Source organism: Pyxicephalus adspersus, chromosome 5 (genome assembly GCF_032062135.1).
Source record: "Pyxicephalus adspersus chromosome 5, UCB_Pads_2.0, whole genome shotgun sequence".
Lineage (NCBI taxonomy): Eukaryota > Metazoa > Chordata > Amphibia > Anura > Pyxicephalidae > Pyxicephalus > Pyxicephalus adspersus.
Genome location: NC_092862.1, coordinates 123,279,022 through 123,295,444, shown reverse-complemented (window position 1 = coordinate 123,295,444; position 16,423 = coordinate 123,279,022). Strand labels below are relative to the sequence as shown.

General features: G+C 38.6%; 1 protein-coding gene across 2 annotated transcripts in view; it reads left to right on the top strand.

The window, feature by feature from the left end:
* ESYT2 (extended synaptotagmin 2) overlaps window positions 1-16,423 on the top strand; it is an 80,869-nt gene that overhangs the window by 20,700 nt on the left and 43,746 nt on the right. For both annotated transcript variants that reach the window (XM_072412608.1, XM_072412609.1), the window contains exons 2-3: window positions 13,909-13,950; window positions 15,012-15,146. In XM_072412608.1, the coding sequence (XP_072268709.1) occupies window positions 13,909-13,950; window positions 15,012-15,146 (177 nt within the window). The remainder of the gene's footprint in view (window positions 1-13,908; window positions 13,951-15,011; window positions 15,147-16,423) is intronic.

Here is a 16,423-nt window from a genome sequence, read left to right as displayed (position 1 = left end):
AACAATAAAAATGCCTCCTTGTGCTCCTCAACACTCTATAGTTTGACTGTTCTAAAGCTGGGCAAAGTTCTAAAGCTATGTACATGTATCAGATGACTGTCACCTGAGATGAGCTTTTCTGAACAGGGTCCTCTCCTCCTCCTGTACATTGTTTGTATCTGTCTGTCATATGCAACCCATTAAATGTAATACGCTAAGTTTTATGCTGGTCCCAGGTTCCAATCTAAGCCAGGAGACTATCTGCATGGAGTTTGCAGGTTCTCCCATGGTTGTGTGGGTTTCCTCCGGGTACTCCGGTTTCCTCCCACATTCCGAAAACATGCAATTAAGTTAATCGGCTTCCCCCAAAAACTGACTTTAGATTTTATTAGAGAAATATGATATGGTAGGAACATAGGTTGTGAGCCCTTTCAGGCACAATTAGTGACATGACAATGGGCTTTGTACAGCGCTGTGTAATAAGTTGGCGCTATATAAATACTGTGTAATATTAATAATATCAAAGTGTTTGTACGAGCTGGCCATGGGCATTTGGGGCAATTACAAATTCACAGAGTACTATGAACCATGGCAGATATGAATAAGACCCATGCTGCTGAAAGCTGAAGCAAGTAACACAAGGGGTTACAATGCCATGGGCCAGGGACCAGCTACAGAACATTTCCAAGTTGAAACACATAGCTACTTTTTCCCAGGAGTTTTATTATTTTTATTTTTCCTTGCGAAATAGTGACAGCTCTTATCCATAACTACCAACTATCGAGAAAGAACATTGCTGAAATTGATCTGACAGTTATAGATAGAACATTTTTTTCTCAGAATGGGATTCAGCTTTTGCTGGGAATCAGAGTAGCCATTTCCAGAAAGTAGTTTGGAGAATCTGAGTGCTCCGGGCTGTAATGAATCTCCAGCTTGATACTCAATTTCCTTTTATAAGTGTTTAATGATTTATGATTGCAAACTACATTGCACTTAGGGAGAATTAACATACATAAAGACATCAGAATCCCATGTAGTGATCTTATGCAATGAGCAAAAAACCCATGGTGACCAATGAATTTTTAGATTATATGCTTGATGCTCACTAAGAGTGAGCCAAAAATTCCTATTGGATGATTTTGGTTGGTGTTTAATGCTTTTTACCTTATTAAAGGTTTTGCATCAATTTTAATAAAAATGTTTGTCCAGCTCAAGAATAAACAATCTTCAGCTCATCTGTGAATAACATGCACATTATTATTATTATTATTAATAAACAGTATTTATATATCGCCAACATATAACGCAGTATTGTACATTAAATAGGGGTTGCAAATGACAGACAGATACAGACAATGATACAGGAGGAGGAGAGCACCCTGCTCAGAAGAGCTTACAATCTAGGAGGTGGGGGTTTAAGGAAACAGAAGAAGATGGGTAGGCAAGTTTGAAAAGTTTTGAGTGCTCTTTTAATTGAGCAGAAAATAGGAGCAAGCCGAAGTTAAAATTATATTTTAAATTAAACTGACCTCTCCTCACTGTGTCACAGGTGCCGCCATCCTTACCCGGTCCTCCTTCAGGTTGGGGATCTTCAGCCACCTAGGTTGGCTAGGCTGGAATGGTATAATTCCCATGCATGTGCACAGGAGTTCATTCATTTTCAGTGGCCAGGGGGGATGCTGCTGTACCCGGCAATATACATTGAGCTGTTCTTGCGAAGATCTGTAATTTTTAAGGAAAAAATCTGTAAGGAAATATATTACAGGTTTGCTGGATCACTGAGGTTCTCCTATGATAGTATTATCTTCTATAGTCTTGGAGATTTTTAATAAATCAGGCCCTGTGTGTAGGAAAAGAGCTCTTGGAGGGTGTAGTTCTGAGGAAGGTGGGGTATGCATATCTTTTAGGAACTGAACAGAGAGCAAAGCCTGGAGCTGATATCACATAGTAATCAAACAAGGGAAAAGCATGCTACATACTACTACATGCTGCCAAAATACATTCTCCATTATCACTACCTCTTCATTGTTGATATTGGAAGATCTCTAGGACCTTTTTTGGGCAGAGATTGGGCAGGGCTTTGGTGGGGATGAACATTTTAATTACTAGCAGCATTTGACATTTTTCTATTATTATTCTTGGCAGTCTTCATTCTGTTTTATGCTCCATGTCTACTTGTACTTCTAAAACTGCGACAGTGCTTGGGAGGAGCAGGAACCGCAGCTAGCCTGAGATTAATTTAATTTTAGTGCCAACACGACCTTTGTAGTACTACAAGAGGGTGAATTCCATACCAATCATCCTGCACAGACAAGCGGCATTAGCCTGTCTTTTCAGCAGGAAGTTTCTGCGCAGGATTACAGTGCAAGACACGATTAGGGATGGATTTTTAAATGCTGTTTGCAGTAAGAGGGGGAAAAAGACAACTCTGAGTTTGGGTATACAAGTCCTAAGTGTTTGCACAAAAATAGTTTATATGCTTTGGTCCTATAGGTTGTAAAATGTATCTTTTAATAGTGTACTTTTCAGTCCTTTCCCCAGAATTCATTTTATCCATGCTAATTTACCAAATCGTGTAGCAAAATTCACAGCACCGCACCTTTGTGAGCATTTGTTTTAGCTGGCTTTGACCACGGTTTCTCACCCCTTTCAGATACCCCATGCTAAGTTCTTGTGACCCAACAGGGGCTAACATCACAACTGTGGCCTGAGCGCCTACGTGCAGGGTGTCTGTGTCAGCTGCCTTAGTGGCACCGGTTCCTAACAGAAGCCCTGACTGATTGACTGATTATCGCTCTTCTTGCAGAAAACCCCCTTAGCCTTAATTGAAATCCTGTCCCGGACACCCTATTATTGCCAAGGCCATCTCTTAGCCTGCCACCTGCTGCATGATTACAATGACAAACTTTTATAATAAAGCAGGCTTTTTTAACACAGGGAAACCTTGAAATAACTTCAGGTCTCAGGGAACCTCTGACAATTTTTATTACAGGTCCAATTTATTGTACATTAGCCTGGTGGTGAATAGGAATGAATGCCTCTTATTTCGAATTTCTCATTGCTCAAGAAACCCCTAGCGGCCTTTGGAGGTACCCTAGGTTTTCTGGGTGGGAAACACAGTATTAAAGTCTAAAGATGGTACTGTCCCCAAAAATGCTGCATGTTAAACATGGTGCTGTTTTACAGTACAATGATATACCCAGGCTTTGTAGGAAGGTATGTGATTGCTTGGATCTTGGAATGAAAAGAATGCTTTTTTTCTGCATAGATATAAACTGTCCCAGCAGACTATAAAGAGAATTTTACATTATCATGTTCCGCTTACTGCATCGCAGTGTGTGGCACTGTATATATTGCTCTGATGAGAACATTGTTATGCTGACATTCATTTTACAGTAACAATTTAAACAACAACATTGAGAGTGCTACACATCTCCCACTATTAGCAGTGCTATAGCTGTTATGAGAGTTCTTTATTCCAACCAAAAAGGGTAGGAGCTTGTGCACATAAATCTAAGGTATTGTCTTGAACTAACGGTCCATGAGATTGCCTTCTAAAAATTGATTTTTTTTTCTTTCCTTTACTCGTCGCCCAAGCCAAGAAGACGCGAAAAGAAAGACTGACCTTGTCTATACAGTATTGATAGTGTAGAGAAAACTTGTCTAATTCAAGGCATACATCATGCGATTTTCTCTCAATAGCATTTTCAGTCAATATTACAATCGTGATTGGGATCTGTTTAAATCTTAACTGATGTACCATCCATTGTTCGATATTCATTCAGTATTGCATTAATTGTTCCCGTTATACCTAACTGAACTATTCATTATGACACTGTTCATTGTTTTGATTTTATTGCGCTTGCCTAACCCCCAGTTAATTTTTAAACAACATTCTATTTAAAAATTGGTCACAGATATGATCATATTATTGACTGTTTCATTTATTAATAATAATATCCAGTATTTATATAATGTCGTCATATTTCGCAGCGCTTTACAAAGTCCATAGTCATGTCACCAATTGTCTCCCAAAGGGTCTAACAATCTAATGTCCCTACCATAGTCAGTTGTGAGGTTTTTGCAATGTGGGAGGAAACCCATACAAACTCCATGTAGATAGTGTCCCTGCTGAGATTCGAACCTGGGACCCAGCGCTGCAAAGGCCAGAGTGCTAAGCTCCAGAAACAAAAATTTGCAGAAAGGAGAGGCTATGTCCCTCCTAAAATAAACATACCTGCCTGATGAATTTTCTTTTACATACCCTCACCTGTCCTTGTTCTGTCACAGGCTATCTTCTTCTTTTTCTATTCCTGGCTTCCTAATTTATGACCTACTTGATTGGCCAGGCTGGGATGTTGTAACTCATCCTGCATCATTTTCTTGAAAGAAAATAACTAACAGGCAGGTAAGTATGTTTTATTGCAGAATGGACATCGCCTGTTCCTTTCTCCAATAAGCCTTTCTGTCTGCTGACCTAATTTAACCAGAGTCTGGCACATAGTATTCTTGGAAGGCTCTCAATAATATAATGTCAACTGCCCCCTTCCTCAATTTCTTTACAACTGGTTTCCTTTATGTATTGTATCAGCAGCACTGCGAACAACCACAATACCACAACTTGTAAACCTATTCAGTGAGCCAAAATATATGTTGTGACACCTGGATGTGTCACATTTAAAGCAAAGAACACAAATTCTTTTTCTGTGATTGTTTCCATAGTTTATAGGAACAGAATAGGTGTGTCCTCATTCACTGCCAATAAGGGCATCTTACATAATTTGTTACTTATTTTCATACAAGAAGATTCCTTTCTGCACCTTTATTTTTCTTTGCATTCTTCTCTTTTATATTTCAACTCTATATAAAGACAAAATCTAAAAAAATACAATGGAGCTTTTCAGAGTCTATTCATTGGAAGAGTCGTGATTGTCAGAGAATTTTTACCAATATCTTACTTCAGTCTGGAGGGTGTATTCTGCATTTTCCAGATCTTTAAATATACAGTAAATACTTTAAATATAGGAAAATTTTAATAAGATGAAACATATACATGTTAGACTCTTTTACATCACATTCAGTCAAGCTCTTCAATGTTGGAGAGGATACACTTTCATTAGCTAAGCTGGGTGATCCAGCAAACCTGGAAGGGTCCAGGGTTGAAAACATTTGTTAGCAAATAACAAATGACTTTTAGGAATTCTGTTCCAGGTTTGCTGTATCACCCATCTTCACTGCTGAAAGTCTATCCTCTCCAGCCTTGGAGAGCTTAAATAAATCTGCCCCAATGTGTTTTATTTTCCAGCCTGTAGATAAATGGTTAAATTATGGAATATTTTTTATTTTACTTTCCTCTTTGAAACATACAACATGATCTGATTCTGTTCACAGTGCTTAACAAGTTTAAGGTTGTCGTGTACTCTGTTAGCTATTTGCAAAATCAGGTATACAATCGATATATTTACCTGATATGATTTGTTCACCTGGATAAATACCCTACACCACCCCATGTTCTTCAGAAATCCAAATTGGAAAGCCGCCACCACTAGCTTTGTGCTGATAAATGCAATAACGGTTATCTAAATGATCCAATTAATTCTGATTCATTAAGAAATTGTTTTGCTAAAAGAAAACCTAAAGCCTACAAGGAAATTTAGAAGTAAAAATAAAGTAACATGCTTGCATGTCAATAGTTTGGATGAATCAGTAAAACTTCAACATATTTATTAAATTGACTGAAAATTTCATTACAAGGTGGACAGCCCCAATAGCCACGACATAATTACCTGGTCCCCAGAAACCTCCCAATCTGATCATTCACTAAATAAAATTAGTTAGATCGAATTCACACAATTTGCACAAATTGGGACACTGATATGTTCACTGATGTGTGAATTTTAATGATAAGTCTATGTTGCATCTAAGGAAAAGGAAGATTGATTCTTTTAAAACTGGAGGAAAATAAGACCATTTTAGAAATGCAGCACAAAGCCCAGTATGTTTATTAAAGGAGTGAATCAAAACCTGGCATGATGTATTATACTGTGTAATATGCCTACTCCTAGTACAAACATACTATCCCTGATATAGATGTAATGTACTTTACAGGGCTGTGTTAAGAATAATGAATTAGATGAATGTATGGAAAAAACCAGAGGAACTATCTTTTATCAGCTGGACTTCCTCTTATATTACCTGGAAATGCATTCCTTGTTCATCCAATCTGCAAGTTTTATATAAAAGGGTTAAAGGGACAAGTTTGCTGTCTGTAAATTTGATATTTAGCCATCACTAGTATAATACAGACATATAAAATAGCCAGTGATCGCTATCAAGTATAATATAATATTATTTTCCAAATAATCTGTTTTTTCTGTTATAATGTACTGTACATGCATGTACTTTGCCACATTTTCATATATGTGTTGGTGTTAATGATAAAATGCATGTAAAAACTAATCAAAATGAATCCGATTACTACAGAGAACACCTTAAGCACATGTCTGCAAAACATGAACATTTGCTATGTTTCATCATTTTAAAAGACTCTGCAAGTAAATATCTGCTAATCTTTTAAAATTCCACTAACTTCCTGTTTTCAGTGCCTCCACTTTATTCCCAAACTCTAATTCTAATCAGTGTTTTTTACCCTGTTCAGTTATTCGCTTCATGATTTCAGAGCAGATCTTCTGTAGGATGATCAGCATAGGAAAACTGGGTAGGCCTGACAACACTATTTTCAGTGCAGCAGAATTGCTTCGCTGCAATTGTCAGTTTAAACTGGACATTTGTAACTGCATTTCTTAAACAAACAACAGGTATTGTTTTTATTCTTTTGTCAAGACTTTGAGAGTCAAGACTGGTCTATATATATAATATACATATATATATATATAAACACACACACACACACACACACACACACTGTTGCACAACTGCCCGCTGCACCAGTATTGTATGATCTGCATGCCCCAGTTATTATGTGTATCCCATGTTTGAGAAATGATAAAATGCCAGAGCCCAGGATTTGTTTGCTCAGGACACAGTTAATCCCTTGTTCTTAATCAAGGCTCTGTTTTAACACCTCGGTAGTGGCACATTCAATCTGTTCTGTGTCCTAGCAGGAGAAAATAATAATAGTTTTAATAATATCTTTTATAACAATAATAAGCTGCATCCAGCAGCTAGAAAACGTGTTGCATGGAAAAGGGCTATGTACTGCAAGCAAACCTTTGGTTTAAGATTAGTACATAAATAGAATTTTAAACCATGGAATTACCATTCGATAATAATTGATAATGTGATATTTCTATTTTTTTTCTACTCTCACATTACCAGTTTCTTGGCCTTAGCATGTTTGATTGTCAGACAAATCCTGCAGCCTCCTAGGATACCTAGGCCACATATCTCAGGAGGCAGCAGGTTTCATGCACACAGAATGATGCGGTGCCAGATCTCCACCCACATAGGGCCAGCCACACCATAGCACCGCACAATTGTTTTGCCAGCTGAAAGAACCAGGAAAAGACAGCTGTCTGATAAAAATGTGGGACAATTACCTGCTATATCCAAGGGGACTTGAGCATTATGGCACAGACTTGCCTGTTTGCAGGCTCTCTGCAGCAATGACAGGTCTAGGGTCCTGTCCCTGATAGATTTTACTGGCATGCTTAACATTCATTTAAACATTGAAACATGGCAATAGGGTTTCCACTTTACCAGCCGCTTCTTTGTGTGGCTACTGTCAATTATCTGTGACATATTTGTTATAAATACTGGTGGTCAACATATCCTAGCCATGGATTGCTGCAACTGATCTCTGTTAGAAAGTCACATGCATTTTGGTTTGCTGCAAAATTTACAATCCTGACACAGGAAAATAATAGAAAATAGATAAATAGATATCAATATCAGCAGAATAATACAGTCTTAATTGAGTTGGGATTGGTCTTTTAGGATGTGGAAATGACTTTATTATGAGCTTTGATTTCTGTTAGTAATATAGAGAAGCTAAGTGCGTATACATTTTCATTCAGCTTATGAAGGGACCATATGGATGTCTGATTTTTTTTGGTGGTGGACCAGCCATTGTTCAGTTGTGGGAAATATTAATATAACCACCCCAGCATTACACACTAGACTCAATACATGGTGTGGCTGGCCCTATTATCATCTCAGTAACTAATACTATGAGAAATAGATTTTCCTGTGTTGGTTCTGACATATCCAGCGGTTCTGACCACTGTCGCTACCAGTTAGACAAAGCTAGATGACGGGAGGTGAGTAGGTCACTGAGGATTAGCACGTTGTCATAAATAGAGCCTTGTCAAGGATTCACAAGCCTCTTAATAAGCGCTGATGAAATGTTATTTAGTACTGGCTGCTGCTGCTACTGATCCCATAGTTTCACACTGTTCCTCATAGGAAGGGACTGTGCTGTGTCTTTATTTTTGAAAAACATTCCTCCAGTCCTCTCCTTGATCGGATGTATATGCACAATTTTTTATGCACAGGTCAGTTTTTGGAGGAAGCCAATTAACCTAACTGCATATTTTTGGAAAGTGTGAGTAAACCGGAGTACCTGGAGAAACCCCATGCAAACACCGGGAGAACCTGCAAACTCCATGCAGATAGTGTCCTGTCCGAATTTCGAACCTGGGACCCTGCCACATTTTAGACTTGTGTTTGAATAAATTCTTAACCACACCCCAAATGGATCTCATGCAAGTAAATAATGAGTGCAGTTGATGGAAGTGACAAGTCGTTTCTGGCCACACAGTTGCTTTTCCTATTCTAAGGGAAGAATCGCACTGCAACGCATGCAAATGTGTTAATGCACAATGCCGTTTGCTGCTCCTAGGAGCATAGCAGCAATTGGCTTATGTGCCTGGTAGTAGCCAACTGCATGTTTTTTTGCCAATGTGAAAAGAGCCCAAACCTTTCAACCAACCACTAATGCATTTATTTTAATGTAGTAGTAAAAAAAACATTTTTGGGTGAAACCAATCATTTTTTGCATGTTATTCTTTCGTCATGGTCTATGTGACACACAGGGTAAAAGGGGTATGGCTACATACACACGTCAGATAATTCTCGTCCGATTATCACTTCAGGACTAATATCAGATGAGATTACAAGTGTACACCGGCCGTCTGACGTCATTCATGGATCCATCATGGCAGATCCTCGAGTAAATTTTAGGCTGGTATAAAACCCATCAATAATAGTACATTTTAAATGCCAGCAGTGTTAGTATTTATTTGATGTCGGCCTTCAGTTTTTATACTGGAGGGCTGGACAGTGAAAAGAAGAATTAATTTATGTTGCAGTGCTGACAAAAAGCATGGGTATAAGAAGAAAAACTGTGACAGATGAGATTATTCTTCTACTGCTTCTTCTTTAACTGTCCACTCAAAAGCTGGGGCAGATCCAGCATGACCTGGTCCTAGAGGAAGTTGGTTGGATGATGCTGTCCATCAGACTGAGGGCATCCAGCTGCAGAAAAAAAGGAAATTTCTGAACTGAATTTGAAATTTGCAGCAAAAGTTGGTTTTGTCATTTTATCTTCCAATGACCTCTTTAATTTGTGGTTGGAGTTTTGCTTTGATTCCCAGTTTACATATGTTTGGCCACAATAGCACAGCAACATAGATGTACTTTGTGCTGAGTGCTGCAGAGTGTATGATGGTGCACCGCATAGATGTACATCCATCCTAAAAATGACCCTTTGTCTGAAATCAAAAATTTGATTGCTGTGTTTTAGGCCAGACTGCTGAACAACCCCGGTAAACCTCTGATAAATGGTCTATCAATACAAAGTTGATTTGTAATCTAATTGTAAACACTCTCCTCACATTCATTGTCATTCTGATGCTATACATGCACACACAATTCTAAGAAATGGAAATTTTTAAATGGGAAGATGGGGGAGGCTTTCTATGCTCCACTGACCCTTGGCACAATGTCCATTGCACTGACATGTATGGTGAAAGTTTTAACTCTCTGTTCTCCAAAGAAAAATAAACATACCATCCCATACTGCCAGGACATTCCCCTTGTTCTCTATTTACCACAAACACATTCCAGTAATCTTACTATTAGATTAGAGCTGAAGGGATAGCTGTGTGTTGGACCGTAACAATCTGCACTGTTGATAGGCAGTCTTCCCATGCACAGATGTACAAGAGGAAGACTATTATTAATAATATGTATTAATAATAATTACTGTGTAATATATATATATATATATATAGCACCAACATATTACGCAGCGTTGTACAATAAATAGGGGTTGCAAATGACAGACAGATACAGACAATGACACAAGAGGGGGAGAGGATCCTGCCCTGAAGAGCTTACAGTCTAAGAGCTTACTAGTGCAGCTTCTTAGGCCCCGCAGCCCCACAGGACCATTTTTATGACAATTTCCTTCCAGCAGTTAAATTTGCAAAGCTGTTAAATATATTTGGCCACAATCTGTTGTCTTACACACTTGTATGCAAAATGTGGTCACTATTATTGCTTTCCTCCTAGGTTACCACTATAGTATATAACATACTTCCCCCTGCCTGTGTGGCTGGGCTCCATTGCTGCTGTGTTTACAATAATTGAGTGCTAGGAGACCTGGGCTGGTGTAACTTGCCAGGCTGAGATGTAGCAACAGCATGACTCACACTAAGGAAACTGGCTGTGCGGGCTGTCAGGGTGCGGCATTTGGTTTTTAGATTACTCTTCATGATTTAGTGTTGTGCGAGCAGTTTCATTGAATGCAACATCAGGCCTAATTACACATGCAGTGTACAGGCTGATGGAGTGGAATTGTGTGCAAATAAGCCTGGGTTATAGGATTGCTTGCGTTTTATTAGATAGCACCGTTAATTAGAGTACCCTAAAAAATTGATATTACTTATCTGCAATGATTAGGCTAGACAGTGACTAAAGTAAAAGTTAAAATACATTGTGCTCCCCTCCAATTGTGTGATACTTCCCCTCACCTCTTAGATTGTAAGCTATTCGGGGCAGGGTCCTCTCCTCCTCCTGTGTCACTGTCTGTATCTGTCATCTGCAACCCCTATTTAATGTAGAGCGCTGCATAGTATGTTGGTGCTATATAAATCCTTTTAAATAATATTAATTGAACTTGTAATTCTGGACACCTGGTTTTGTGATTTATGTGCCCCCCTTGCACACTCCATAATCAGAGAGGTGACACAGTGATTACCTGGTTGGCGTTGATGCTTTGCATGTCATCTCTGAAGCTCTATACTGACCACTGTACTGTGAGTCAGTATAATACTATTGTGTGTAAATTCCCCCACCTCCTAGATTGTAAGCTCTTCAGGGCAAGGTCCTCTCCTCCTCCTGTGTCACTGTCTGTATATATATATATATATATATATATATATATATATCAAGCATGGAATGGTAAATGCCCTGTCATGTCAACTTCGGAGATCTCCTTGGGTCTATCTCAGTAATGGCTGGGCAAAATGACAAATCCTTTGGCCGGCATACAGTGTATACCGTGTCTTTCGACTCTATATTGAGTTGTCTGTTGACATTTTAACCTTTAAGCCGTTAAATGCAACTTCTAGTTTGTTTTTTTTTTACATTAAGATATCCAGGATGCTGCAAAATTACTATATGATCCAATGTTCCTAATGGTAAGTCGATAGAAAGGAACAAAAGGTACCGTACATGGCAGAGTCAGGGAGAAGGTTGAGGCAGCTGCTGGAGCTACAGCAATTTGGGACTTTGTACTGGAGTTGTCATCAGCTTTTGTCAAACAACAATAGAAGAATAATAATTGTGCTATCAAATTTTCTGTTATAATAATTTGCTAGCAGCGTACCCGGCGTTAGCAGGAACAGGGAAATGTGCAGCAGATCAAGTCACAGTGTTGACAATGTTCCACAGAATATGCTTAATAATTTAGCAGGTGATTATGGTAGGAAAGATCTGCATTAACACCAAAGTTAAAAAGTGGTCCACCATTTACTTAAATACACACACGGACCCAGATAATTATAGAATTTGCTTTTTTACCAGGTTGTTAAATATGGGTAGAAGGAATATGTTGTGAGTTTCCCCCCCTTCATCAGCCTAATGTGCACATTTGTATTGAACAGTTGGTAGTAGATATCTCCATTTAGTTGATGAGTAAACACAATGATCTGTCTCTAGTACAGTCTGTGTACATGCAAACACAGGCAGAACAGACAGAATTACCTGTACTGGACGTCTGTCTGTGTCAGCATATTGGTATCTATAGAAGATGTTAGCCCTGCCAGCTCCTGCTCCCCATAGGCCACTCAGCTGCTGACTCCCCCGGACTTTTATTCCTATAGAGAAGATTTCTTTTGTGCACCCCATAAAAGTAGGATTAGGATTTTTGGAAAAATTGAAAGACCAGCCAGGAGTGATTGCATTGGTGTATTTGCAGCTCCTTGTGGGGCATACAGCATGTTTCCTAAAAAGCATGAGTGCACAGAGTATAAGATGTTGGAAGAGGGAAGTATAGTTATACTAGGACACTTCTGCTCACCACTTTCTAATAATGATTGTCATGCAGATTCCATAATTTCAGAGTCATTTAACCAATCATGCGTTAACCAATCATGCATATTAGGAGTTTTAAATTTACTTACTTTAAACTTCTCAGTGATGTGATCAGCATAGACAGCCTCCATACTTATATCAATCCAGCCTCTTCTATCTTCCATTGAAGAAGTCTTATTTTTAAAGTTCTGTATAATGCAGCAGAACAAACTGAAAATGGCACATGCTGCATGTTTTAGCAACACAGAGCAGAAACGCCTGTTACTTTTTTTTTTTAATTGTAAAGTCATGTAAAGCCATGTTCCCAGCTCCCTGACAGTCCTATACTCATCTGCCCCCGAATCAGCAAGATTTTGCTAAGTAAGCCTCAGAGCTGGTTGATAAAATCATCAAAGCTAGCCCATGCATATGCAATACCACAATCCATTCAGTCCTATAGAGTTCATTTCCTAATTTCTCAATTGGATTCAATAGCCACCTTTCTTCTTTCTGAACCTAATCTATAAGCAACAGATATTCCCATCTCAGTCTTTATCTCTTTCTCTTTTTTTATCACTTTGCCTCTTTCTTTCTATTTTCTTTTTTTGTGGATTAGGAACAGTTTTACTCTGTGGGTCTTGGCAAAGCCTAAGCCGTTGAGAAGTAACAGGTTTATTGAATGCTGTAAAGCAGGCTTCTGTGGTGCATTTATTTTAAGAGGATTACAGAACAAACTGCAAATTATAAATGTTTATTATTATCCTAAGACTAATTTGTCATGTAATCTTATAAAACCCGATCACAATGATAATGTGACCTCTTGAAAGGAAGTGTAGTTTACGAAAAGAAAATTCCACCCGGCAAGTCACCCAACTAGCCAAGTAAAAAATGTCAGCTGGTTTCTCTAGGTACTAGGAACTAAAGTGTCGCGTCACCATGCTGCTCTCCCTCCATCACTGCCTAGGTGTCCCATTCTGTATGAACACCAGCTAAAGAGGGGGTAGCATAGCCAGTCACTTTGGAAGAAGATAGGCACCATATTGACCTTTTGGCAGAAAAGGCTGGGTTGCCATGCTCATTGACTCCAAAGTGACTGTGTCTGTATAAAGCCCTTTCTCAGCAACTATAAATTTATCTCTCCACATCTCCTACCCTTTTTTATTCGTCCATAACCATTTTATAATGATGGCCATGGAAGAAACATTGGAGAGTTTGCATAGAGTGGTTAGCGTGGGTGGCTTGTACACAGACATTGTAAAGGCAAGGTGACAGGGTCACTTTAAATAGTGTCTTGTTCGATGAAGTAAAATGGAAAGTAGATCCTACTATATTGTTAGTGGGTGTACTTGTTTGTTTTGACATTCCCCTAATTTCTTTTCTCATCGTTTACAGGTCCATTTCCCTGATGTTGAAAGAGCAGAATGGCTGAACAAGGTACTGTGACCTTACATTTTTAGAAACACGACAAGCAGCACATACACGAGTGTGACGGCAGCAAATGAATAAAAAAATAGTAATAATAATAAATAAAAAAAACCTTACAACCTGTTTAGTCGCATCAGATTTTATTTATCACCCTATTTAGCTCACAATAACTAGTTTCATAGACCCTAACACTGTGGTTGTGTCTCTGCCTCCCTGCCACTCACTAACCGCCAAGCCCCAGACTTCAATCTCTAAATGGACAGAAGGAGACACAACTGTGGCACTGCGGTGTGTGAGACCTTCAGCGTTTATATCTGAGAAACAGTCGGAGCTTTACTGATCCCAGCATGTGAACAATTAGATTTGCCAGGTGTAGAAGAAACCTGCATAAAGAAAGGTTGCTTTTCAGCAAAACTATTTTATTGCTTCATACAAGGCAAGTTTTTTAGAGTTTGGATTTAGGTAATCATTGTAATAAATACTCAAAATATGTGTTTAAAAAATATATACTATACTGTGCAGCCTTCCAACCTTCTGCTCTACACCAACAGAATGACCTGTAAGCTGTTTAAAATTGGGCTTTGATGATGAATTTCTCTATAGTGGCTGCAGCTACAGAAACCTGCACAATTATATATATATATTTCACAGAAGTGTTTGTTATTGCAGTCGTTCTGCATAAAGACTGCTGGGGGTTTTCACTATTTCTGGTGTTCAGCAGGGCAGCTACAACGTCCACTTTCTAACTATAGGAAAACCTGTTCCGAGATTTCTTGCATTGTATTTCATGGATGTGGGTGTTTACACTTGTAGCGATTTCTACAGCACAATCGGGTGGCTATAAAAGAAGAACAGAACATAAATTGTAGCCATGGGCATTGATGATATATACTTATCAGCAAAGGATATAATGTATTACTTTAGAAGTAATTGTGCACAAATGTTTCATTAAGACATAAGACAAATCTGAATGTTGACACTTTTAAGTTCATTAATATAATAATAATAATAATAATAATAATAATAATAAAACTATATATAAATATTTTTGTTCTCTCTTTTTTTTACAGACAGTCAAACACATGTGGCCCTACATCTGTCAATTCATAGACAAGCTGTTTAGAGAAACCATAGAGCCAGCAGTTAGGGGTGCAAATGCTCATTTAAGCACCTTTAGCTTTACTAAGATTGATATGGGCTCTCAGGTAAGTTTCTGTGGGGAGTTGTGTTCTATGACATGTGTAAATGGCCAGAAATAATTGCAACTTTTTCATAGCTGTGTGCATTTCAAAACTATGTTATCTTGGCTAGGTTTTTCATTTTTGAAACAAATGACTAGCACAGGCTTATAGTTTTGCTATTCAAAAAGCTGTATACAATAGGCTTCCCCTCTTTGTAGTTGGAAGACTGCATTGTTTGCCAGTATAGTAATATGAGACCTGACGTGGCACACATTGCATTGATTAGTCTGGATACCTTGGCATTGTCGGCACACAGTGTCCTGCATCATTTAAAGCTAAACTGTGAGCACAAAAACTTTATATATTTTCCCTACACTGCAAAATATGTATTTATTTTGGGGTGTCTATACCATCTGCACTCACATGTATTGCTGTCAAACTTTGCATATGCCTGCTGTAAAACGTTAACATGCTATGTTACCAACTCTTTCTTTCATTTTTCTATGCAAAGGAGGTAAAAAAACACAGATTATATATGTGTGTGTGTGTATGTATATATATATATATATATTTCAGTTGGCAAGATGGATAGAAATCCACTTTACGTTCAACAAACTTCTTTGTTTTTTTTTGTTTTGTTTGTTTTGTTTTTCTGTGTTACACATACCTTTTTTTTTTTTTTTTAGAAAACTCCTAAGCTGTGGGTGGGAGTCTGCAAGTCTTTCTACTACAGGCTGCCTGCAGAATACTACATGGGGTGAATCCAAGACCAGTCACCCTGCACAAGGAGAGAGAACAGGAGTGACTGGTCTTAGGATGGAAAAACCCTGAAGAGGCAACAAGCAGGGCAATAGGGAGGGGGTCAGAGATCAGCTTTAAGCCACTAACCTGGAGCAAGTCTACAGGTTAGGTGTCCCCAGTCTTCAAGAGCAGTTTCTTGTTTTGGATCAATGACTTACAAAATATTGAAGCAAGAACTGCCTTAAAATGATCATTTTAGTTCCTAGAAGCTAAGGGGCTCAGATACAAGTTCCCCTTTACATTAAGGCAGGTTCAGACCTCCTTTGGAATCAAGTGGCTACCTGCAGCTAGCACCTTGCCAAACCCTGTCACTGGCACCACAGCTCTGGGTGTTAATGGACCAGCATCTGCACATTTGACAGCTAGGAACAGTGAGTGGTAATATTACCGTTCACTGCCACACCCATGGGACTGGGTGATACTCCCTGCAACATGGTCAATGCAGTAGCACATGGAATATTTTACCCCACAAGTCCTTAGGCAGTGTGTTGAGAAAGGGA